General features: G+C 38.7%; 1 protein-coding gene across 1 annotated transcript in view; it reads right to left on the minus strand.

The window, feature by feature from the left end:
• Window positions 1–26,082, minus strand: part of SH3GL2 (SH3 domain containing GRB2 like 2, endophilin A1) — a 92,451-nt gene that overhangs the window by 23,154 nt on the left and 43,215 nt on the right. Inside the window, exon 2 of the mRNA XM_071730940.1 lies at window positions 160–228. Within this exon, the coding sequence (XP_071587041.1) occupies window positions 160–228 (69 nt within the window). The remainder of the gene's footprint in view (window positions 1–159; window positions 229–26,082) is intronic.

The following is a 26,082-nucleotide window of genomic DNA, read 5'->3' on the forward strand; positions in this document are numbered from 1 at the left end:
CTTAGAAAACAAAAAGAAATATGAAATGGGAAGCTCAGTCCTGCTGAATAAAAATGAAGTCTTTCAAAATTACTTAAAAGATTTGAAAAGCTTTGAAATCCCCCTCCTAAAAAAAGAAAAATGGTGTTAACAAATACATGCATTTGTACTTAGACTTACCCTTTCCATTTCTTTGAAGTCATCATCTAGTTTGGTTCCTTCTGCACCTCCTACTTTTTCACTCACTTTCTGCAGATAAAAAAAGAACAAAAACCAGATTCATTGATAACTGAAAAATCTAGTCATTGTTTTCCTGGGGAGATGTCAGGTGATTTTTATTAGTTGGTACAACATTCACACATAGTATTCTTTCTGAATGACTTATTTCAACCACTCTTTAACTTAAGTTAAACAATCACAAAATAATATATTACTATTTAGGTCTCAGACATCCAATCTGCTGTTGTCAGACACTAGCATGCCTTTGCAAGACCACATCTCCATTTCTCTGTTGAATGGTTGAATGAACATCTGTTTCTTGGAACTTATCAAGGAATTAATCAGCAATGTCAGAGGTGTATTCAATAGACAGAAATATACATGGCTGTGTGTTCTGATGAAAAAAGAGGTGTCTTGTGAGAATGAACTGGGGAGGGAAACAAGGCAGTAAAAAAATTCCATCAGAGATGCCCAACTGCTGATCAGAGATGAACAACTGCTTTGTTCAGTGTGTATCAATGCAAAACCAAGAGTAAGAATCCTGCTTAAGTACAGAGCAAGAAGAAACTCCATGGCCTGACACTGGCCACCTAGTAGGCACCTACATCTGAGAACTCTAAGAAACATGCTACCTCAAGCCCAACAAGACCTCCACCATTAAAAAATCAAGTTTATAAATAAAAGTGATAGATTAAAAAAAAACCAAAAAACATTCAAACCAGTTAAGAGCTTGAGGTTAACCTGAGCTATACATAAAATACCTGGCTGACACACATATTAGAAAGAATGAAAGGCAACTTTGGCCTCATGTCTTTAGTAAGTACTCATTTATTTTTTTTTAGAAAACACTAAGTTTGAAAACTAATTGGAAAATTATTTTGTCCTACTTTTTCATTCCACTAGTTCAGTGGAACACTCTGAACTGAATTTCCTTTTACTGTCAGTAAAAGTGATAGTAACAGATTTGAAAGGCAATTGCTATGCAGCACCATTCAAGATGGATTTTAACAATTGCATTGTGAATCACCAAGGGTTTTAGTGGCGTAATTCCACAGCTAAATCAGGTGCACACAATCCAGTGAAGGTACTAATCTTTCATTAGGCAGGTATTTGTCATAAGAAAATCATCAGACATATGACTTTCTGCTTTCCATCTGTATTTAGTTCTTTGTTCTTAACACCATTTAATTTTAAAAACTTTTTTAGTTGTTTCTAAGTCATCTTTATATTTTTTTAGTAAAATGTAACTACTAATTTCAGTGAGGTGACTTCTGGAATAAAAAATAAAAAAAACCAAAATAAGAATTGCATTTTTTTCTGCTTGCTTTCAACCACTGTGTTAAATCTTCAATACCTTTCCTTTAGTATAGAGAGAAGGAAGACCCACAGTCAATCACACATATACCATTAATAAAATCCAGATATTTGATTAATTTAAAATTCTCCCCAATTCACTTCAACAAAGCTTCAAGTGCAGCATGGCCAAACACTTAATAAAACAGGCTATAATAATCTGTGCAATAGATAATAGCTATCAGCTCTGTTTGTTTTCTGTCAAGTCCTTGCAAATCATTACCCCAAAAATGGTGCATTAATGAGATGCTAATACTATGAAACACCCTGAAATAAAGAAAGAACTTTATTTATCATTCCAGTACTGGAGAGATGTGCAAATATTTCAAACACTGTTGTATCATTAATCTGAATGCAAGTCCATGTAAGCATTCGTTTATCACTAATCTGAATGCACATAAGTTTGTATGATCTGTAGTACTGAACTTGTGCCTTACACAGACAAGTGAAGTGCCAAAAAAAATTAATTGTAATTATGCATCACAATCTCAATAGCGCATCTCTGCAATCTGCTGAATCTGCTGGAGTGGTCACTGCTAAGTCAAAAGGCAGGTCAACTCTCTCTTCTAAACACACTTTCTATTTTTGGTCACTTTGTCAATATCATCCTCAGAATCACAATCACGAGTCATTCATTTAATTTGACTAACAAAACTATGTACCAAGCAGAAAATTATTTTGTGAAGTGCTGCATCAAGTACTGTTACAGACAACAGAGGTGAGTCAAAGGAGAGATGAACTGAGAAGTCTTCAGCCCTTCTGGAGCTGTGTTACTCTTCTCTCAGCATAGTTACACCATAGGCCCTCAAGAAAGTACCCTCACATCCACTATCCAGACAAAAATCTGGTTTGGAAAAGCACTGACAGGAAAAGATAAGCTGAACTTGCTGCTGATCCCACTTGAAAATTTAAATACTGTTTTTCTTAAAGGCCACAGCCATTCAACAGTCAGAGATGAGAACTCAAATTAAGGATTCAATTTTAAAAATAATAAGAAAAAAATTAAACCCACAAAATTTCTTGCCCACAAGGACAGAAGGGTGAAATCTACTCAGAAGAAGCTATTTCTTGCCATTGTGAAAGGCCATAATCTAATATGGTCAGCTAAGATAACCAGGACTGAGATAGGCAGCTTAAGCATTTGCAAAGGAGCCCACATCTATGCCATCACCATATTGACTAAATTAAAGATGTTCTTAAACCCATTTATATCTATCCTCCAATCCAACAGATAAAGCATTTCATTCTGATTACTGCTCCAAGATGGTCAGATTGATTATCATAGGTCACGAAGCTATGCCAGTTTACATCAGCTGAATATCTTCTCTGATGCTAAAGATTAAGAAGTAGATAGAGACATTGCTAGCTAACAGCTAAAGCTACTCAGAAAGCAAGAGTCCTTTGATATGCCATTTAAATAGAGGTTTTCAATATTTTTGTTCTTGCTTTACAACAACATAAAAATTTGGCCCTTTTGCATTGTCTTGAAAAACACTACCACTGCATCAGCTCCTAGTCCCATCATGTGGAAGAACAAAATCTTAATCTGATAACACAGCAAACTTTATTTACTTTCTGATTATCTTTCTTTTTCTAATGTTGATTATCTATTCCATCTTGTCTCCAAAAACCCATTATAATAAAATAATCATTAACATATCAATGTATTTTCAAGAAAAATAACTGATTCAATATACATTTTCTGGGTGGGGTAAAAAAGCGTCATGACAAAATATAGAACTTTTTTACACCTAAGAATGTCATATTTTACTGTCAAGATTTTCATATTTTAGATGTGGTATGTGTCTTAAAGCAAATTCCAACTGTATAAAGATCTCATTTCCACTCAAGCAAAATATTACCATCTACTAGTCAGAATGGTTTCAGTAGGCACAATAAAAGTTGTGCCTACTTAAGCAATCCTACACTTGAGAAAAAACATAAACTTTTTTTTTTCCTTAGCAGACAGTGTTAAAAAGGGTGGGGGTTTTGGTAGATGCTGACAGGATCTGGAATATAAACTACCGTGACAGTAGTGTGGCTTGGTAGATGGAACTCATGTGAAACAAAAAAACTTGTTGGGTCTTAGTTATGGAGCCATTTGTTCCATTTTTCAAATTCAGTTGCCTTTTATAACTTCAGTTGCCTTTTATAGACTACACTGATGATCACTCTTACAATATGCAATAGAGCATTCCTCTAACTAATGATGTTATGAATCTAATAGTCTTTTTTCACTTCTCACAAGATACTAATGTAGATCAAATATGCATTAAGTTATTCCCTAAGAATTGTGTTCTTCAGCACTATGAAACTGTATTGTACTAGACTCCCTTCTGAACAATTCACAGTTTCAACACGACCAGAAAGCCTTGCACAGTAGGCTATGCCATTACCCAAACTTGAAAATACAGCAAGATTAGCAATAAACTACAGTAGTAGCCACCTGTGTCTGCAGCACTTCTAATTTAATAAAATACTTATTTGGCAGCATGTATAGAAAGGAGCTTTGCTTCTGTACAGAAGTAGGAAACCAGCTTTGAATTGATTAGCACTATAAATGCACCGCCTTTGCCTATGCTGTAAATTGCATGACCTGTTTTTAAAGCAGTTACACCACAGCAAGAATGAAAAAGCAACAGCCTCTTTATGGCATCAACTCATTGCTACAAAATCAGAGCACAGAAACATTTTTACTCAAAGCAGACAACAAACTCACATATTTTTCTTCTGCTTCTTCTACAGTCCTATCAAATTACTGAATAGTGAACAGAATGGTAAGAACAGAAGATTTACTATATGAAAGCTACAAGAAACAGTAATGAATGGAGATTACAAATTAATGATGGAGAAAACCAATTCTCTCTGGAGTTCATGGCTTGATAAATGCAAGTCACAGGTTGACTTGTCATTCCTGATAGCTTAGTATCTGTTCCACAGGTTTCTATTAATCTACCAGACAGTTTTTGCCTTCTCTACTTTTGCTTGTCATGATAAGGGTTCATGTTCTGGAAGCACACTGACAGAAGCATTTTCATGTTTGATGAAGATTTTTAAACATGTTCTAAAATGCAACAATGCCTTGCTAGCTTTTTTTTTTGCTTTTTTTTTGCTTTTCTTTTCTTTTTTTTTTTTAAAGGAGATATAAATGTCTTGCAAACAAAGGGAAAAAATGAAGACATAGCTGACTTGCAAAAGAAATATACATTTTTATGGGAAGAAGTTTGTGTACACATGGTGAAGGTGTGCTGAGAACATAGGCTTTTCAGAAGGATAAAACATTTGAAAAAGAGCATTTATAAAAAGCACTGTCTTTAATAAAGATTTCCTTCTTTCCATTACTACACATGCCAGAGTAAGATAAAACTACCACTTGCAGGCAAATTTTTCAGTCTGTCTAATCCTGCACAGCTTGGTATTTATGGTATCATGGTATCACAATTTGTTACCACAGAAAATATGACATATGTAATCCAGATTTATGGTCATGGCCCTGGTTCTCTGCAGATAATGAAGCATACTTAATTATGTCAAATTGCACTTTCAGCAGTCACAGTAAGCAAGAGAGTATATTTTCTGGTGAGTTCAGATGAATTAGAATAGGAATTAAAAGAAAAAAAAACCTCAAAAAACTTGTAAATTAGCTGTAGTTTAGATTTCTGCTCCTTCTCCAATGATATCAGAGTATACATTAAAAGTAAGACCTTTCACAGATAAGTCTGGAGATAGTTTATCTTCAGAAGCATTAAGAGACCGTAGAAAATATCAGCGTTGGTCCACTGTACCTTATCCTGCTCTGGAAAGGCATTTAACATCTGATTTCAAATGAGGAAGACTAATATTACTCAATCTTTTCCAGAACAGCCATCTTGACAAGAGCCCAATGATCCAGTAACATTAGTCTCGGAAAGCTTCACAAAACTCCAGAAATGTGGTAAAGTCCTAATGCATGAGGCTGTTTGCCTCAGCACCTCCCTAGATGGGCTTTTGTCAACATCATAATTTGACAGGTCCTCCAGTTGCAATGCCCCATCTCTGTTGTGCAGGGACACCTGGGATGGTGGGGGAAGCCAGAAAGGGATTTCCTTGCTGTCCTGGGGAGGGACCTCTTCCCATTCACCCCCATGTCTCTCTGGTTCCCTCCCTCTGCCTGGTGACTGGAGGGCAGGGGGTCTTCTCCTTTTTGTGGTTCCTCCACCTGTTTGTTGCCTTTGCCCCAGGGCTGGCAGCCTGTGCCTCCACCCATCTATCTCCCTTTCACATTTCCAAATACTCCTCAACCTTTCCACCTCTTCTTTCAGTTCTACCAACAGACTGAGCAGGTCATTACCTGGTCACAGCATACACAGGTATTGTGACTGCTTTCCTCAGACATCCTGTGCAGCCCGACACCTGAACAGCCGTGTGTGTCTGGCTCAACTTCAGTCTGAGCTGCCGCGTTATTCTTGGCCATGGCTTTGGCATGAAGGGATACCATAACTGGGGTTGTCTTCTGGGTCTGAAAAGACTGCAGCTGACCTCACCCCCAGGCCTGCCACCCCACACCCTTCTGCTGCCCCACACCTTGTTTGCCCATCCCATTTGCCACGCTTTGCGCTTCTTTTTTCTTTCTTTCTTTTCCAGTTGCCACAGGTTAGCCACCCTGGCAAGAGTCCCACACCATGATCTGCTGGGGTCCCACCGAATCAGTGACTACCATTCAGAAGACAGGGGAGCTTATCACCCTCTCCCTTGCATTTATAATTATTTGAATTTTAGTCTATTCATCTTTTCATTTGTAAATACCTTGTGCAAAGTAGTAACCATCAAAAGGATATGACATGAGACTGTAGAGCAAGCCACTTCAGTAGTAAAACAAAATTAGGATCCCAACATAACAGACATTTAAGATACAATAATGTCCACTTACTTTTCATTAATAAATTTCTCTTCTCCAGCTGAGACACCTATAAGGACAGTCTACAACACCAGCTCATCCTTCCCTTCCAGAGCTGAGGAGCACAGTGACTCCACTGCTACAACAGAAGCTGTAAGGGGTCATGAAGACAGTGTGAAAGGCACATGAGAATACAAGAATCTGCAGGGATGTTTATTATTTATCTTTTGTTTGCACTGATACTTTGATCATGCCATTGAAGCCTTGTCTTCTCCTTGGCAAAATGAAAAAATACACTTGCTTATCACACGGGAAAATTGTGAGCATTAATTTGCACCTGCTACTGCTTGCCAGCAGGACCGTATCTAACAGATATGTTCATAATGTAGCTAAGTATCTGCCAGACAAGCCTGAAATTATCTTTTCTTTTTCCCTTATTCCACTCAGCAGATATATTTAAGCATGGAAAAATATACTCCCTCCCTTTATACCAATGAAATCACTTTCTCCTAGAAATCTTTGTTTGTTGTCCTATTCCACCACAACACAGAGGTCAGATAGGTTTATCATCCCTTAAAAGTTCTCTTGACTTTGATGCTGGATGTATGAAATGTAATGTCATATATGAAGTGGACTGTTCAAAGATCAGGAAGTGAACTGAATTTTGGAAAGTGAAAAGGGAAGGCAATGACTGGACTCTGAAAGGCTTTCTTTCATGTCTCACAAAGCATCTTCTAAATACCCTTTACATACATATATTTGTGTATACAAAAAATAGCATAGCCTTGTTAGTCTTCACACAGTACTAGAAGGACTCATAGCTGTTAAGAATTCCACTAACAGTCTGAAGGCAGGACAGAAAACTAGAGACATTTGCTATAGATGTGACATACAAAAGACACAGAAACTGGCAATGCTAAAGACAAGCCATTGCTGAACCTTGTCAATTCATGAAGGAAATTCTTTATGGGATAGGGTCTCCAGTAATGCCAGTAATAGCAGGAAGCAGAAGTAGAATGGCCCAGTGGAACTATTTCCACCGAAGAGGGATTAAAAGAGATTAGGATCCCAAACTCCAGCATTACTGCAGTGTAAGAGGTATGCCTTGTGAGCTTGACCAGTGTTCTTACCCTCCTCATTTAAAATCATTCTCTTATTTACCTTTTCTGTCTTTTTTTTTTTTTCTTTCCTTCTTAATTTTTCAGCTAGAGCTGTCAAAGAGGAGGGAAAACAGTGTCTGAACCAATCCTTTCTTTAACCAAACTGGGTTTGCTTTCTGTCCACTGCAGAATTCCTGCAACTCCAGCATCACAGAGGTATCATTCACATTCAGCACTAGCACACAGTATGAAAGTATGCTGCAAGCTTCTGCACTGCCAGGAATAACTGCAGAGCCTCTGCTGCAAAGCCACTGCATTACATTGGAGGCTGTCCACCAGTAAGGGAAATAAAGCAAGGTGAGAACAGGGGAAGAACTGCTGAGGAAGTGCTGGTGTAGCAGTGTTCTGTATTGTATCTCTGCACGGAAAATCCCTGCATAGAGCTACTACCCATGGCAGATGAGTTACGTACTACCCAAGAGCAGACAAGAATTGAAATCACCTACGCATTCCAGTGACAGAGGTGTGTTGACAGCTGAGACATCCACAATAACCAACAGAATCCATTTCACACAGTTAAAATTATTACTGAAGTTTTGCATGTTTACCAAACACACACTTTAGGAGGCAAGCCCTCTGAAACTTTTTTTCAGCCACAAAGCTGTTCACAATCCCAGCACCTTTGCAGTTTAAAGTGGCCTTGGGATTTGGCAAAAGAAAGAAGCTGGCAAAAGCTGAAAAGCTGCCAGAGAGCTGAGGACAGTCAGAACACTGTGTGCTTTTTTAACACTGTCCCCAGCAGGCCACCAGTATGAGAAATAAAGAAACTGGCTTTTTAAAAGTGGCTGTATTAGCTAAAATATGTGCCAATCTCGGGTTTTTTCCAGTACACAAAAGGAGCAGAAAACCTATTCCCCTGTGTTATCTATCCCCACAAAATACTTCTACTTTGGATCAAAACAGTACCATGACACAATCCCTTTGGTGGACCTGTGGGCAAAAAAACATTCACAAGTTTTTCACTCCTGTGGAAAGGAATCTGGGCCCACAATCCTTAGGAGTTTTCCACACAGCAATAGTGTGGAAAACAGTAGGAGCCCTTCCCTGTACTGCACTTGCCACAAAGAAGGAGGCCATAGGTGCTCTATTTCCCAGAGTGCCAAAAAATCTGGTAGTTGCCTGAGTGTTTATTCAGTGTAAGTGGCTCACTCAGCTGAGTGGTGAAACTCTGAGGAAGCGAAAAAATTAATACAAGACCACTAATAGTTTTGGAGGTTCTCAGATTTCCTGCATAGAGAGGCGTGAAGCACTAGCTTTCTCATCTGAAACACTGTCCGTCACCAGCTCCTGACATATCACACTGTTACCTTAAATAAATAATGTTTTTGTATTTTACAAGGAGAGTGTGAGCCATGAAATGACACATTCTTTCAAACTTTCATACTTCTCTCATGCGTCCAAGTAATTTTTAAGAAGCTTTAAGGGGAAGATTCTTCCTCTGGGTAGACAGAATTGCAGCTCTAAATTTTGTTGCTGCACTTTCAGACAGCTGAGATGTGGATCTTAAATTCAGCGATGCATGACAGCACATAGAGTGAAAAAGAGGGAAAGAAAATAGAGCATTTATCCAGCCAACTAGCATCCCAATCTGGAACGTAGGTACAGAATGTTCATAGATCACGATACATCTTAGCTAAATCCACTAACACACACTTGTTTCTAAGTTCTGCAGAAAAAAAATTTCTTTCCCCTGCTTTACTTAGCACATGCAAACCTCACCACATCGCAGACCCAGTCAGGGTACAGGTGGCAGGTGGCTTAAACAATCCCATGGTTTCCTAAACTATGCCACTAGACTACCTGAGCTCACCTATTACTTTCAGCACAGAATTCTTCCTGCAGCAGTGGTTTAAGCTGCCAGTCAGAACCAAAGTTCACCCTTCAGAAGGAATAACAGTTAGTTTTTGGCTATTGATCTAGCTAACTTACATGTTCTAAACATGAACTTTGAAAACACTGTAGAGTATTTCACATGCTGGTGTATCAGGTGAAGAATGCTAGGGCACAGTCTACCACTTTGCTAGTATCTCTACAAAGCGTGGAGTCCAAATATCTAATCAGCATTATACAAGCGCTGATGCAACGATGTGATGTTGACCAGTGAAACAGACTACTACACATAACTTTGCTAACTAATTTTTTTTTACAGTATTAAAGCTCTGAGGGTGTTGTAATTTCTTTATGTCAGCACAGGGATTAATTAAAGTTTTTGGCCGTACTCAGGCCAAAAAACCCTCCAAAAATCCCCAAAAATGCAAATTAACAGCATGAGACTTTTACAGCAATTAAATCCCATTGAAGGCATATTTTATAACTCTGCATAATGTACGCCAGTCTACATGTCTTCTGCAGGGTGTTTAGTCCTTAGCATCTGGAAACGTGAGAATGCTGGGAACAGTCAGAAGCTGCTAGAGGCCAAAAGAACAAAACGTGGCTTAAATATGATTCATCTATTTAACAGCTGTACAAACTGTGCTGAACACTTACCGTCATTTAAAATGAAGATTTTCACATTTAAAACGTGAACTTACCTCACATTCAAAAATGCGTTTGCTGGAATTTGTCAGTGAATTAATAACTATCTGTCAAAGACAAGATGTTAAAGGGCATTTGTGAGGGAAAGTACATCTATAAGCTGTGGATGTTAACTGATGCACATTTTCTTTCCAGTGTTCCTATTGCCGTAACATCTTAAAGGCTGCAGTCTGTACAGTACAACAAAACGCCAGTCTAAACTATCTGTATGTTTTATTATGCTGTTGGGAGTGCTGGTGATTTATTAACTACATAGCAACCCAAAGCCATCCATCACTTTTAGTCTGAGAGTAGCATATTTAGAAATGGCTGAGATCTGCTTTTAAGTTTTAAGTTTTTTATGTGAGCACTACATAAGTTAAGCTGAATGCCCTTTCCTTAAATAATGTCCTGTTTCTCACACTCTCTGTGTAACAGCAACACATGCCCAAGTATCGGCCTGTTATCAGGGGCAGGAGAGCACTACACAACAACAATAACATTCAGCAAGCTCTGAGTATTTCTGGTGTGATTCCTTTGACTGATTGAAATGGTGGTGTGCTTTTTTTGTCCTGTGATGTATGCAAATGAAAAATAGAAAGAGGAACAGATGAAACATATTCACACATAAGGAAAAAATGATGGACAACATCACTTAGCCTGACATTGAACTGCATATGAGCTTGCTGCAGAGCGTAATAGCCAGGAGCAGATGCAGATTTACTTTGGCAGCTGCAGCAAGGTCAGCAAGGGAATTCTGTTAGGAAAAGCAGTAGCCCCTTCCTAACAAAATTAATGCATAGCCACATCCCAACAGGACTAATCTTTAAATTTGAAGATGATAATTTTCCTCCTTCATCCTTTGTGTGTATCAGACACCAGAGGCAAAGGACATTTTGGAAATGGACAAAGGAAACAAAACCTGCTCTGACTTAAACAATGCTGCAGCATCCCTGAAATCTAGGCATACCAGCATTACAAAGCATACACACACTACCAGCACAAAGAAGCATACCAGCATTAAGTGAAAGCAGATCTGAGCCTGATGCTCTCTGACACCTACTTGGAAATTCCAAGAGGTATAAAAGAAAAGAGATAACTGATCATGAAATTTCCCTGGAAACAAATTACACTATAGCACTGATCGCACTAACTGGCTCATGGAAGGATGGATCATAATACAACATGGATCAACACAGTAAAGTCTGCTTTAGATGTAGTAATAATATGTGCCCTCAGTTCTAGGTGGTATTCAAGATACTGATGTTTTGATAAGGTCCCTGTGGAATAGGGAAATGAAAATATTTTACTTGATCTACAAAGCAGTGTCTTACTACCAGGAGGAATATAGATACTTTTGAGAGATAGCAATGAAATAGGCATTTTTTGCTTGTTACCTCACAATTTGCTTGGATTATAAAATTCAGGTGAAAATATAATAAAAAAGAGCATTGAGCATGGTAAAAGGCACTGTAGAGAGCTCAAAAAATTGAAAGTATTTCCAGCTTCAAATATCTCAAGATATTTACAGTCTTCAGTCTTTCAGTCTTTTACAGCAAGTGAAGCTCTGAGCCATTGTAGATCAAGTTACATATACACCTGAAGTTTCACAGAAAAATGTTCCTCTTAAAGTGAAATATCAGTTTTCCCAGGTTATATCCCCTTTACTTTTAACATTATATGAGAATAAAGTATTGCAATGACTACGTTTAGTTTTATAAAGCTACTATATACCCTTAACTTTTCATAAAAATATTACAAAGTCTTCATGACCTAGCAGTGCAGGTTCTTTTACAGCCCTTGAATTTTAAAAACAGATTAGGAAAATGCAGAAGTGGAACTGCTTACTTTTCTTGCTAAATACAAAAATATTAAAAGTGGCAACAGATTATAAATGAGAAATACCCAGCAAAAGGGGAGGGGGAATGTGAAAAGAGCAGGCAAAGGAGAGTATAAAAGAGACAGGATCTTCATTTGATATAACACATGAATCAGCTTCTGTTTTACAACACAAGTAATGCTAACAGATGCTCATACGCTGCCCCTGTCAATGAAAAACCCATCTCTTCTTTCATCTGTTTTCTTAAAAATTTTACATTACATTGTCACATGATGATCTGATAAAATAACATTTCTTCTTCCATCTCTCCTCCTCTTGTTTTCCATAATTGCAAGTATTTAAATTTGTCCTGAATTTGAGAATGTAAATATCTTGCAGCCTGCATGGGATATTAAAAACATGTATGATCCTGTATGTCAGTCTGCTAATTACATTTAGAAGAATGTTTATATTTAATGCAAAATTTACCACAAGCTATTCAGTGGTTTTTGTAGGGAAAAAAAAAACCAAAAAAACAAAAAACAGGTGAAATTTTCACATATCTAAATTTGAACACCACAACGCCAAATAAAAACACATTTGTAACCTCTTGACGTAATTAACCTAACTACCCATGAGTTCAGTTACTGTCCACTGTGCAAATACGTATCCCACTAGTAAGTTTATAATTCCCAGGCAGTTTTATAACTGGGGGGTGGGAGAAGAGTAAGTTGTTTTGCATTCTTTCACAGCCTGTAGTTCTTTCTAAAAGACAAACAGAGATAGCAATCCTACTAAGTACTTCACTACCTTACTCTGCCTTGGAAGCTACTTATCAGTCTGAGATAAAACATAATTCTCAGGAAATGCTCAATCTTTAACACCGTTGTTTCTTGTTTTAAAATACTGTGTTCAAATTAGCTTCCATAGGTGATGTACAAGCAGATATTATACACAGAGGTGGTCAGTTTGAAATATATAAAAGCTTTGCCACGCTAAACTGTCTTGATTCACCTTCCAATCTAGAGAAAATCCAAGACTAGCTTGCACAAAACACTGAGTTAAAGGCAGAAGCTCTTGGCAATTGTCACAGTACCACCTGCAGGTTACCGAAACTTTGAGGAGCATGGATTTCTATTGCTAGCTGATTACACAGGTGCCTCACATTTACACAGTTTTAAAAATATTTTAAACTCCCATTTCCCCACAGCGTTCTAAAAAGCCAGAAAGCAGGAGACCCTGTATTATAACCTATACTACATCCCTACAGACAGCTTCAGACACCACTTTTTCTCCTATGTGGGTGTGTCTCTGTCTTTACAGCCATTTTCAGTGAGGCATCTCCTTGACTGTGATCTATGCTAAAGATTTAATCACCTGTGATCAGATTTCAGCACATAAACATTTTTCCCTAAATCACATCTAGAAGGGTAGATGAACTAGCTAAGATCCCAGTTTCCACCACATACTGGAGTTCAAGCATTTGTAAAGAACAGATTTTCTTAGTAGAAAGGTAGCAAAAGTTGCTTCTTAACTTGCTTCTTGGATAAACATGCTGTACCTTTCAAAGCTGAGCTTTCACCACAGAGAACCACAGAAAAAATCCCACAGGATCAAGTAAAGCAGTAGAAGTGATGGGAATTTTAAATATCTGATCATCTCAGTGGATGAAACGAAAGGTTGTGGATGCTGTTTGCCTGAACTTTAGTAAAGCTTTTGACATCATTTCCCACAACATTCTCCTGGAGAAGCTGGCTGCTCATGGCTAGGATAAGTGTATGCTTTCACTGGGTAAAAAACTGGCTGGCTGGGCCCAAAGAATTGCAGTGAATGGAGTGGTCTCATAAGCCACTTATCCTTAAAATACTTCTTTTTTGAGTTCTTGAGCCTCTTATGAGAAAAAGTAACTGGATGCAATTAATAGTATTTTACTATTCAGACTTCAGAAATAAAAGCTTGAGAGAGAACAGTCACATTAGACATTTTGAAAGAGAAGCTTTCAAAGAAATGTCAACTGGCAATGGTTTTGAATTTTGTTACCATCAGCTGTTATTTGATACAACAGAATACAATCAGTATTCAACAGCTATAGTGCAGTAGCTCAGAGTTAAAACCATTAGCCTCTTTGTTTTAAGCACCATCTTAATTGACTAATAAGAATACATAAAAGCTTTGCTTACTCTAGTGACTACTTTGCAAAAAACCCTCCTTTATGGCTCAGAAGTACTCTGACTCCAGCAAGCCTTCAAATGCTGGCAGTACACCACACTGATGCTAATTGGTACAAAGCTACTTTCAAACCAGCTGAGGTTTTCCCTATGCACAGCCAGGTGACCTAATTACACCTGGCTTCCCAATAGAGGCACCAAAGGTGGAATTCAACTAGTTTAACACTTCCCTTTTGTTTAATAAGATTTAGTAAGGACAATTAGGCTTGAAGATGGCTGATGGACTTCAAAAAAGCAGTAGCACCTACCATTGCACACAGAAGGTAGGAAAGAAGGAATGGCTGAAAATATAGCTACACTTGAACATACACATCCAAAGTAGCCAAATAAAACCATCTTAGTCTCTTCTGTAAAAGAGACTCTCTGAGTGAGAGAGAGAGACTTGAGAGACTCTCTCAAGTTTGAACAGCTCTTTCACCATTAGATAATGGCACTGCAAACCCAGGGTTTAAAGTGGTTAAAATTTATCTAGAACTGAAGCTAGGCAACATGGAGACAGAGAAATCATATTGGTTTTTGCAATATCTCATTTTAATTTATTTATGTTGAATATGTCACTCACTTTGAAGCTTCATAAACCTCTGGACAATAAATAAGCTGTACTGTGAATAATGCTTGAACCTGTGAACATTTTCTTTCTGACCCAGTTGCTTAGCTACTGTGTGAAGCCACAGAACCTAGATGAATAGACCCTTTTTATATTTTTTCCTAAAGGGTATGCAGGAGCTGTGATGGGATCAGTTTTTATCTGTCTTCTGATGATGATTTGATAATGTCATATGCCAAACACACTATGCCAACATCAGCATGAAAAAATGCTAAAACAAGAGCTACAAAAAGAGAAGATCCTTGACATAAAAATTTAGCAGCACTTTTCAAAAGCCACACACAAGAAACATTATGAAAATAAGCTTGGTATATGCAATCTGACAATTCAGGGCAGATTAAAAATATTTTATGGGTACATATGTAAGTGATGATCTCAAGACTTATTATTCACTTTTTACTTTTCAAGCCTTAGGTTCTCCATCACCAATACAAGGGCCATTGAATCCTGACTATCAAAAGAGCCATGTAGGAAAGAAAACTATGGCCTGAACAGTGGTGGAAAAACAGAAGCTGGGGCAGACTGCCTTCCAGCACCACAAAAATATTAAATGTGGTACTGTCACTACAATTCTGAAATGGGAAAGCATGAGTGGGGTAGGGATATGGGAAGGATTTGGAAAACCAAGGCCAACCACATTTCCTTTTAAACATGCTCAGGCCAGTCTTCTTTCTGAGGGCAGAAAGGTTACCCCTACCTGTACACTATTTCCTGTTCTTTCACAAACCTGAGTCCATTTCCAGCAGAGGAGCTGACAGAAAAATCATTATAAGCTCTCATGACCTGGTGGCCACCTTTTCATTTCCAGCCACCAGATACCATGCTAGAATCTGTTCATGCATCAGTTCCACCTCAAGCCACCTTGACTTTGTATTTTTACAGTTTCAGCATCAGTACAAGTGATTCTGCTACAGAATCCTTTGCTGAGATAACCTGAGATAACTCTACTCTCATGACGGATGACCTATTTTATTTAGCAGAGAGTTGGGGGGGATAAGCCTTTGCTACTCCATTTCCATTTCATTCTCAAGCTTATCTTACCACAGCACAGCTACTCTGAGGGATAATGCTACTTTAAATTACTGAAGAAACTGAAGAAATAATTACTGTGCTTAATGCAAAAGAGCATGTAATTCACTCTTATAACATGCATTGTGCTTATCTCTAGGAGTAACTGATAAGTTTCTAGCTCTTATTTGCTGTATAATGTTCTTTTGTGAAGTTGGGTTTTTACCACTACACTTTCGCTTTAATGTATGAAGTTACTTCTCTCACACAGAGCAAAATAAATGTTTAGAATTGCAAATTAGGGTGTCCTTCTATTATACTGTGGGAATATCAGTGGAAAAAAATAGTTTAAAGTAAGGACATTATATTCGTAATTGCTTAACAACAATAAATTTTACAACATCATAAAATGTGAAGCTGCAAAAAAACCCAAAGCACAACAAAAAACAATTAAAAGATTCCATTTTTCTGTCCTGACAAAGGAAAAATTCCTGGTTAAAATTCAGAGAAATTTTACCATTAGAGGACTGCAGAATTTGGAGGAGATGCATTAACCATTCAAGCTGAAAGAGCTAGCCATGTTTTGAAATGAGGCTGCTAATGTTTCCATGTAACTGATCTTCATGTGAAGACCAATAACTACCTCTTCCTCAACTTTTCTCTCTCTTGTGCATTTGAACTGTAATTCTGTCTGAGTAAAGCTGAGACTATTTTAATGAGGAGTATACATCATAATGCTAAGTTCAATCTATCAAGACTTGATACTCCCTCAGCAAGAGTGCTGACAAAATGTATACTTTCATTTTGACAGGTAAAATGCCATGATACTTTCCCAGCATCAAAGAGACTAAGGATGTTCCTAATTACCCATGAGCTTTATAGCCTCCTGCAAACTACAGACAAAAGCAATAAAACTGAAGTTATTTTGACACTGGGCATCTGTCACAGTTTAACACTGGCCTGGCAATTAAACCGAATAACAGATACTCTCTATTAATACCCCTCCCCTCCCTGATAAAGAAAGGAGAGAGAGTAAGGGAGAGAGGCTTATGGGTTGGAAATTAAACAACACAACTTTAATGAAACAGGAATGATAAAAAGGAAAAAAAATTACTGAATATATACAAATATAGAGGAAAATTGATTCCACTTTCCTCCCACCTCTCCCCAAGTAACTCTCACATCACCATCAAGGCTGCAGGGCAGCCCTGGGAAAGTCCAGGCTGGACTCCTGGAGCGAGCAGCAGTCAGGAGCTGAAGGCAGGAACACACAGATTCAGGTTGGCATGGATCAGGACCACAGGCAGGCGAACAGACAGAATCCTCCCAGGATGCTGAAGCAAACAGGGACAGGCAAAGAAGGGGAAGCAGGAAGGGGCTTGACCCTTGTGATCCCTTAAATTTATACTGAGTATGACCTGTATGGGATGGAATACTCTGGTCAATTTTGGTCATTTGTCTTGTCCATTCCTCCTTAAAGGAGGGTTTGCAGCTGTGACCTCTTTACTCCTTTTCTCCTTCCGGAGGGCAAAATGTTCCTCAGAACTGAGCAGTGTCCTTGGCTCTGCACTCCAGTCTTTAGCTGTAACTGTAAACATTGAGTGTCATCAGTCCTAGAAGCAGACACTGTCTGAGAAACTTGCTGTTAATTTCAGCAAGTGCAGCTACTTACAAGAAATTTAGCCGAAAGCAAAAGACAGAAAATTACCTTTATCCTGGCCCAAACCAGGACAGCGTCTCAGGTAAGACAGTCAAGGAGATGGCTGATACAAGTTCTGTTTAATGAGCTCAAATGGTACAGGATGACCACTCCTTGTTCTTCCATGGAATCTCTTCTATGTACGAGCTTCTGATCATTCAGATGCCCCTTGTAAAGACAGTTGGGAACCCACAAAAATCAACGTCTTTAATAACTACAAAAAGATTTTTATAGTTTAGGGCATATGAATCATAACCAGGAATAGTAACTGCCAGGACACTACAGAATAAATTTAGAGATTTTTAGGATCCTCTCAAACAGTTTGACAGATAATGCCAACTGGCCAAAAAGACTTTTTTTTTTCAGGATTCTACAAGTTTCACTATGAACTGAGATGTTTTGCTCCATGCTAGGACAGAAATTCTGTTCAAAACTGGACATAACAAGTGGCCTCATAAGCTCAGTCAGAATCGCTTTTACAGAAGAGACTAAGATATGGTTCTCTGACATCTCACAGCCTTAGCCATTTCAGTAAAATTCAGGCCAAATTGATGACCATGTCAACATTTAGAGGTGAGGGAAGGGGAAAGAAAAAACTCACACAAAGTAGGGGAGGTCTGAAAGGAGAGAGTAAAATCATCCAGTTCATAGGAGAAATTTGCATGAACAAAACAGTACATATTTAAGTAGGCTGCTGCCAGTTTTTTCAACAGAAATTCTCTTCTAAGTCAGAACTGGTTTCAGCATCATGAAAGCTAGGAAATCATCTGTAACCTCAAAAAGCTCCACAGCTGTTGTGGTTCAGGTCCAGCCTTCAAAAGCAAAGAACCAAGCAGTCACTGGCTTGGAGATGGGGAGAAGGAAATGAAAGGACAAGCTAGTGGGCTGAAGCAAGGACAAGAAAGGTTCACTCACCAGTTACAGTCATGAATTTTCAAGGCCAGGCTTTGAGGCAGGTCCAGCTTTAGAGCTAGGACAGCTTCCAGCAGCTTCTCACAGGAGCCATCCCTGTGGCCCCTCCCTGCTACCAAATCCCTGCCACACAAACCCAAGATGACAGGGCATGAATATAACGCTCTTCCCCATTTGATGAATTTGTACTTTACAGAGTTTCTAGCTATTTTGTGTTTTTAACAGACTCTATGGAGAATAGAGGCTCTGGAGGTTGGTTCATCAACTCCTTTTCTCTTAAGTAGTTGACAGTGCTGAGAACTAAGTCCTTGTGAATCCCTCCATTTGTGTAAACCATGAAACATCAGGCCTGGTTTGCCTTACCAAGGCATCAGTGAGGTTTCATCAAATGACTCCAATTTCAAAAGGTACCAGAAAGAGCTACAGTAACTAAATACAAAAGAGAAAAAAAACATGTTTGCACAGCAGAAATATCAAGAAAAGTTCCTCATGATCTGTGAACTTAATTATATAGCATTTCTTAATTTAATTACTACTACAAATCCATTTGTTTATAGCTTATGAGAAGTGAAATGGTCAACTATGCTTACTCAGGCAAAGGCATTCTGGCACTCACTACAGTTTGCTGCTGCTAAGACACGTCAAATCTTCCCTTCTTTTGTATGTAACCACAAGTTATAAACTACGTTTTGATTGCACCATAATAAGATGTTTGAATTACATCATGGTAGCCTGCTGCATCTAATAAAGGGTTTTACTTTTAAATCATCAGCTGTCACAAAGGATAAAGTAAGTATCAATTATTCACAGCAGAATGATAATTTTCCATTACTTCTGACAGTCTTTCCAGTGGATAAAATGGCAAGGGTTTTCAGACAGGTTTTGCTGCTTTGTGAAGATTTTAGACAAATGTACCAATTTAGTGATTAGGATTGCTAGGTTTTACCCCAAGTACCATGAACAAAATTTTTGAAGGGCTAAGTGAACAACTAAAACCTTAGTGTCTAGACAACCTGCTCTTATGATTTATCTTCGCCTCTCTGTGTCTAATTGGCTCATGGAATACTTTGATGCAACAGAGGCCATAGAAATTGCTCATGTCCAGGATGTTGAAAAAAACTGAATGGAGTGACATCTCAGAAAGACACCAGCAAGGCAGGAAGTTCCAGGAGGGCATTGATGATACCTTCTTCCTCCAAACAGTAGAGAAACCAATAAGAAAGTGTGCTGTTCTCACCAACAAAAATGAGCTGGTGGGCAATGTGCAGCTTAAGGGCAGCCTTTACTTCAGTGATCATGAAACAGTAAAATCTGGGATCTTTAGGACAACAAGGAGAGTGCACAGCAAGCTCACTACCCTGGACTTCAGAAGAGCAGACTCTGACCTCTTTCAGGGCTCTGCTTGTTGGTATACCATGGGATAAACACCTCCTCCAAGCCCTGGGAGCAATATGTCGCAACAAAGAGGAAGTCAGACAAGAATGTGAGGAGACCTATACAGATTAATGAGCAGGTCCTGGACACACTTTGATGTAAAAAGAAGACTACAGAGGGTGGATGCAAGGACAAGTAGCCTAGGAGTAGTACAAAGAAGTTGGTCAAGAAGCCAGAGATCAGCTAGGAAAGCTAAAGCCCAGATAGAACTAAATCTAGCCAGGGATGTCAAGGGCAACAAGAATAGCTTATACAGATAACTGACACCACTGATAAAAGGAAGAATTTGAAAAATGTGGGTCCTCTCCAAAAGAAAAGAGCACAAATACAGGCTGGCTGTAGAACAGATTGAGAACAGTCCTGAGGATAAGCACTCAGGGGTGCTGGTTAATGAGAAGCTCAACATGTGCTGTCTCTGTGTGCTTGTAGCCCAGAAAGTGCAGCCAGCAGGTCAGGGGAGATGATTATCCTGCTCTGCTGTGCACTAATGAGACTCCACCTGAAGTACTGTGTCCAGTTCTGGGGTTCCCAGCATAAGAAGGACATACAACATGTTGGAGCAAGTCCAGAGGACAGCCACAGGGATCATCAGAGGACTGGAGCATCTCTCCTATGAGGACAGGCTGAGAGAGCTGGGGTTGTTCAGCCTGAAGAAGAGAAGCCTCTGGGGACACCAGAGGGACTTCTTACAAGGCCATGTAGTAGTAGGAAAAAGGGCAATGGCTTCAAACTGGAGGAGGGCAGATTTAAATTAGACATCAGGAAGCAATTCTTTAGTGTAAGGGTGGTGAGACACTGGAGCACATTGCTCAGGGAAGGTGTGGATGCCCCCTCCCTGGAAGTGTGCAAGAGCGGGCTGGCCATGGCTTTGAGCAGCCTGGTCTTGTGGAAGGTGTCCACACAGGGGAGCTGGAACTAGATGATCTTCAAGGTCCCCTCCAACCCAAACAATTCTATGATTAGTATCAAACACAACTTGTTTGACACCACTGAGACACATGTACTGCATTAGGCAGCCCCAACCAAAGATAGCTCCCTAATAACTATCAGTCTGCATGAACAAGCACATGAGCAGAAAAAATGGCTGGACCATCAGTCTCACAGGGTAATAGGTACTGTTTCATACTCTACCTATAGGCTGGTAACAACTGCAGTTCCCCATTGGTCTGCTCTGGAATCTCATCAACTGTTCATCATCTTTATGATGATGTTGGGGGGAAGCAGCTGTAGGGGACACCCTTGGATGCTGGTGGGTAGTGAGCTGAGCCAGGGCCAGACATATGTTATTTTCTGGTACAATGCAACTGGCAGTTCTGACTGATCTGAATGTGACGTAGTTCCTGACAGGTGAGCAACTGTTGCACACACATAAGGAATGCACAGACAGACCTAAGTTCTTAACTTCAGGTTGATTAAGCTGACTTCCGCATTAGGCTAATTTCAGCAGCAATGCCAGTGACACAGGTTTCCTAAATTAGCTTGGTTCAAATTAAAAATTTAGAGAAGAAAAGCTTTTGAGACAGCAGGGCACACTGCAGTGGAGAACTACAGAAACGTCACCTTAAAAATACATGCACAAAAATACATCTGTTGGTTTCAGGGCTGATAATCACCAAGCACCATAGCTTAGTATAAAGTTTCAGAAGCACAATAAGTTTTCTTGTGCTGACCTATAAACTGTGAGTATGCATCAATAAAACCTCAAAAACTCAAAAGAGAGAGCTACAATCCAAAATTATGCACATTCAAAAACAAACAAAAAAAAAACCAAAGCAAAACAAAACAAAACAAAAAAGAAAAACCAAAAAAACCCAACCCCCCCCCACATTTTAAAAAGTTGTACAATGCAGTAGTGATACCTATTGGAAACTGGGAGGTAAGACAGGTCCATCAAATCAGTCAAGAGTGGACTTCATTGTTATTCCTAAGAAAAGCACTGATTACTTGATGGAATGGTGAACTTGTGCAAAGAATGGTCATTAAATCATGTAAAGACACTTACTCAAGCAAATCAGTGGAGATACGGTTTGCTTTTTAAATTTACTTGTAACCAATTTTACACAAAAAAAGATCCACTCCTGGGTTAGACCTAAATTAATATTGTACAGAGAGGAAACAGTGTTCATTGTGTAGAGATTTATACAAAGTCTTTAATAAGCATTACTGCACAGAAATCAGCACAGATACAGGATAACTGTAAGAACTAAGAAGGAAAATGTGTCTTAATTCCAAATTTGTTTCTTTTTTCAATGAAAAATATATAATTTTAGGCTTTACAAATTTTTTCTCTCATAAAAGACATACACTGCCGGTATAGCACTATGAAGGTTTAAAACCACTATTTTTGTCTTTCTGCAATCAACTCTCAATGGCAGAAGTCCCAAGTACACTGTCAGCCTAATATCCATCCTAACGTGGCCTCCTCCACAGTGTTTGCATTTGAACGTCTGTCTCTCAGGTACCATAACTCAGTCACACACAAACAATCTTGCTCTCACTTCCCACAGAAGAAGCATTGATTACTAGATTGTCCAATTAATTATCAGGTCAGCCACAACAATTTAGTTGTGTTGAGGAAGATATGAGATGAGCCACAAGTCACAAGAGAGACATTATACAATGTCATGAAAAAAAAAGAAGGCAAAAAGGAAAGAGAGGGAGGAAGGGAAGGAAGGGAGGAAAGGAGGGAGGGAGGGAGGGAGGGAGGGAGGGAGGGAGGGAGGGAGGGAGGGAGGGAGGGAGGGAGGGAGGGAGGGAGGGAGGGAAGGGAGCAAGGAAGGGAGGAAGGAAGGAAGGAAGGAAGGAAGGAAGGAAGGAAGGAAGGAAGGAAGGAAGGAAGGAAGGAAGGAAGGAAGGAAGGAAGGAAGGAAGGAAGGAAGGAAGGAAGGAAGGAAGGAAGGAAGGAAGGAAGGAAGGAAGGAAGGAAGGAAGGAACTTTCTCACAGTCCTCTCACAGTCCTTAAATATCTGTAAAAAAAAGATGACTTATCTGCCAGTGATATATTGTGATATATTGTGATAATATGTGGATATATTTCACTAACTCTGGTGTACAATCTCTGTAAGTAGGAGTGACAGTAAAGGTATACAATCCACAAATTGTTCTGTTGAGACAAAAGCAAAAGGTGCACTGAAACCCTCAGACTGGCTGCAGAGTTTGAGCATATTTATCCATGATTTGGGTCAAATCATGAGTTGCAAAGATACATGAGAGAATACTTTTTAATACAGGACTTCCACATAAAAGGAAGAAAAAATTAACAGGCAAACATATATTAGCTGTTATGTCTGAAACTTTTACATGTACATGAGGCAACAAACATCGTAACCATCTAACTTAGTTACCAGGATTCTCTCACTATAGTTGTTTGCTTTACACATGTAACATGCACATAGTTCAAATTCAGGAAAGCTAATGTGAACTGACAATGAAAAATTGGAATACCTGTCTCAGGTCTCAGCTCATCACAAGTGCTGAATCGCATCATTTTCTCAGAGAAAGGTGAACAGTACTATTGCCCTTTGTAAAGCATACTTGTACTTGTAGCACATGTATAGCATTTCTGTCTTTATTAGGGATCTCTATTTATACTCTGAGATTAAAAGTATATTCAATGTATATTTATATTATGTATTCTTAATGATTTAAAAAAGAAAATTATTTCCAGTAGAATGCTTTCTTTTCACACTGGGATTAGATACTTTCCTCCCTTCTTTACAGGGGCACCATTACCAGGAAACTGTGTTAGACAGTTCCTTAAAATAACTCTGTCTTGATTAAACTTCATATCACATAATGGTGTACAGGCTGTAATTGTTGTTGTCAATTTAGCCAGCAACTATGGGCAGTAGGCATATTTCATAACTGCTCTTTAATATTCAAAATCATGATACAGAAGACATTATCTTCTTGGAGAGTACCGCCATTACATGAAGCTGTAAAATAATAATTTTAAAGACACAGAACACCATACTATTGTCTGCCACAGCTGTCAAAGACATGTTAAAAGGTACTGCGGTTCTCTGAAGACTGTTCAGGATGAACCATGCTCCAGCTTCCTTTTGCAAGATGCTGTATTAGTACCTAAGTCAATCTAATCCCTCATCTGAAAAATTGTAAGATGTAACTCTACACTATTTAGCTTCACTTACATCAGCTATATGAACTGTGGTACAGCTATGACTCATTGAATGCTATCTTTGATCTGTTTCATAACTAGGACACAGCTCTGTCCCTGTTAGAGATGGTGGTGGGTTTTTTCTTCTTGGACATGCCACAGATTCATTGCAAGCTCATCATGCTGCTAACATCTAACACTATTAACCTGAAAGGTTTTTTTGAACGTTAGAAATTCTATATAAGGGCTTTACAGGGAATAGCTGTACAACAGAAATTAAAACCAGCAGTAGATGCTTAAATGTCACTCTGTAATAGGAAATTAAAGAGAATTCACACACAGTGTATTAAAATAATTCTCCCTGGGTTCACCTTTTGCAGAGTTGACGTGTATATGCTGCGCTGTCACTTCAGTCCTTAATTTCATACCCTGTTTAACCCTATAAATGAAATTGTGGTTTCAAGCTTACTTTTAGAGACTACCTGCTCATATAATGAAATAATTATCCAAGGTTAATAATTTCTGCCTAGAAAAAGCCCCATAATGGCTTTAGTGCATTAGCTTAGATGGCAAGACTGTTACTGGTCGTGATCTAGTATCATCAGCCACATAAGACTGCAGAGATTTTCCATGCACTGATTAATATTCTCAGTGCCCTTGTAGCAGAGGTATTGTGATTTGGACACTCAGAGTTTTTCAGGTCACAGTTACTAGTAGCTGACCTGTCAGACATTGCTATGCTACACTGAAGCTTTTTTTTTTTAAAAAAAATTAATTTAAAATAGTGAGAGACAGAAGAGCAAGAGGAAGACAAAAGCAGAAAGTCTTCTTGAAGGTGCAGGAGGTATAAATGAGAGAAGGAGCTAGAAAGGATCAGAAAATGGAACAGCTCAGACTCTTAGATTGAGAATGAAACAACGTATTCATGTAGGATTTATGCTATTTCCTCCCTTTCTCATTTTTTTCCTCCTCTATGGATCGTGACTGCACTTTTGCCCCACTTCTGGAAAACAAATAGTTCTATGAAGTTCACTGTCAAATCTTTTCTCTCTTCAGATGCTAAAAAACTCATATTAAGTATTGTCTTCATTAGTTCCCAAAGCAAGGGACAAAGGTTCAAGGACAGTTCTACAATACTTCTCAAATCTATAATCTCATTTTACAAATCTCAGTCTGTCAGTAAAGCTGCCAAAAGTAATGTTTCCAAGAAATACAGATTAAAATTTTAATTTTTCTGACTTCTCAAATGACAGATATCTATTCCAAAATAGAACCATAAAGGCAACTAAAACAATAATTCAAAGCTGCAGGAAAAAAAAAAAACAGATATATTTTAAAAAGTGAGCAGTACCAAGCTAATAAATGATGATACATGGTGCAGAAACAGAAAACTCAAAAGAAATTGCGAGAAGCAAGAATTAAATTGGGTTAGGAACTGGATGGAGGGCCAGGCCCAGAGAGTGGTGCTGAATGGTGTCCGCTCACTCGTGATGTCCCCCAGAGATTAGTGTTGGAAAATGGCAGCCAGCAATTTTTTTTTCAGGTAAGGAGGCAATACAAGAAAAATCTGTATTCGATTAAGAATATGCACAAATTGTCCTTATTCTGTTGCCTCCATTTCAACTAATATGCCATCCATTTAGATTTTCTCCACTAAAATGATTGCTGTGCTTATTTTCATGGTGGAAAAGATTTTCCTGGCAACAAAAAGAAAACTGAATTTTTGCAATATACAATGGCCCAACTGTTCACCTCTGATGGTCTTTGTACAGATGTTTGGGTTTTTTTGCCAAGTTCCTGATTCAGTGTTCGTTGCATTAGGTTACAGGGGATCCTCTGACCATGATCATTGCTGAGATCTTTCCCAGATCTTTAGTGGGGTTTTTTGTTTGTTGTGATTAACATTTAACCAGATAGCCTAACATGCACCAGCTCAATAGCTGCTTATCAATATATACATACTTCTTCCCAGGTGAAGAGAGAAGCAAACAGCTCATCTCATACGTAAAACCGAAAAAAATGCCAAGCCTTCCCCACATTTTTCTCCATTACATACTTGAGATCTCACAATTCCACTACAGTTTTGGAAGCATTTTCAGTCCTAAAGTATATTAGCTAAACCCAAAACAGCTGATTGCCAACCCACTAAATAACTC

Source organism: Heliangelus exortis, chromosome Z, assembly GCF_036169615.1.
Source record: "Heliangelus exortis chromosome Z, bHelExo1.hap1, whole genome shotgun sequence".
NCBI lineage: Eukaryota > Metazoa > Chordata > Aves > Apodiformes > Trochilidae > Heliangelus > Heliangelus exortis.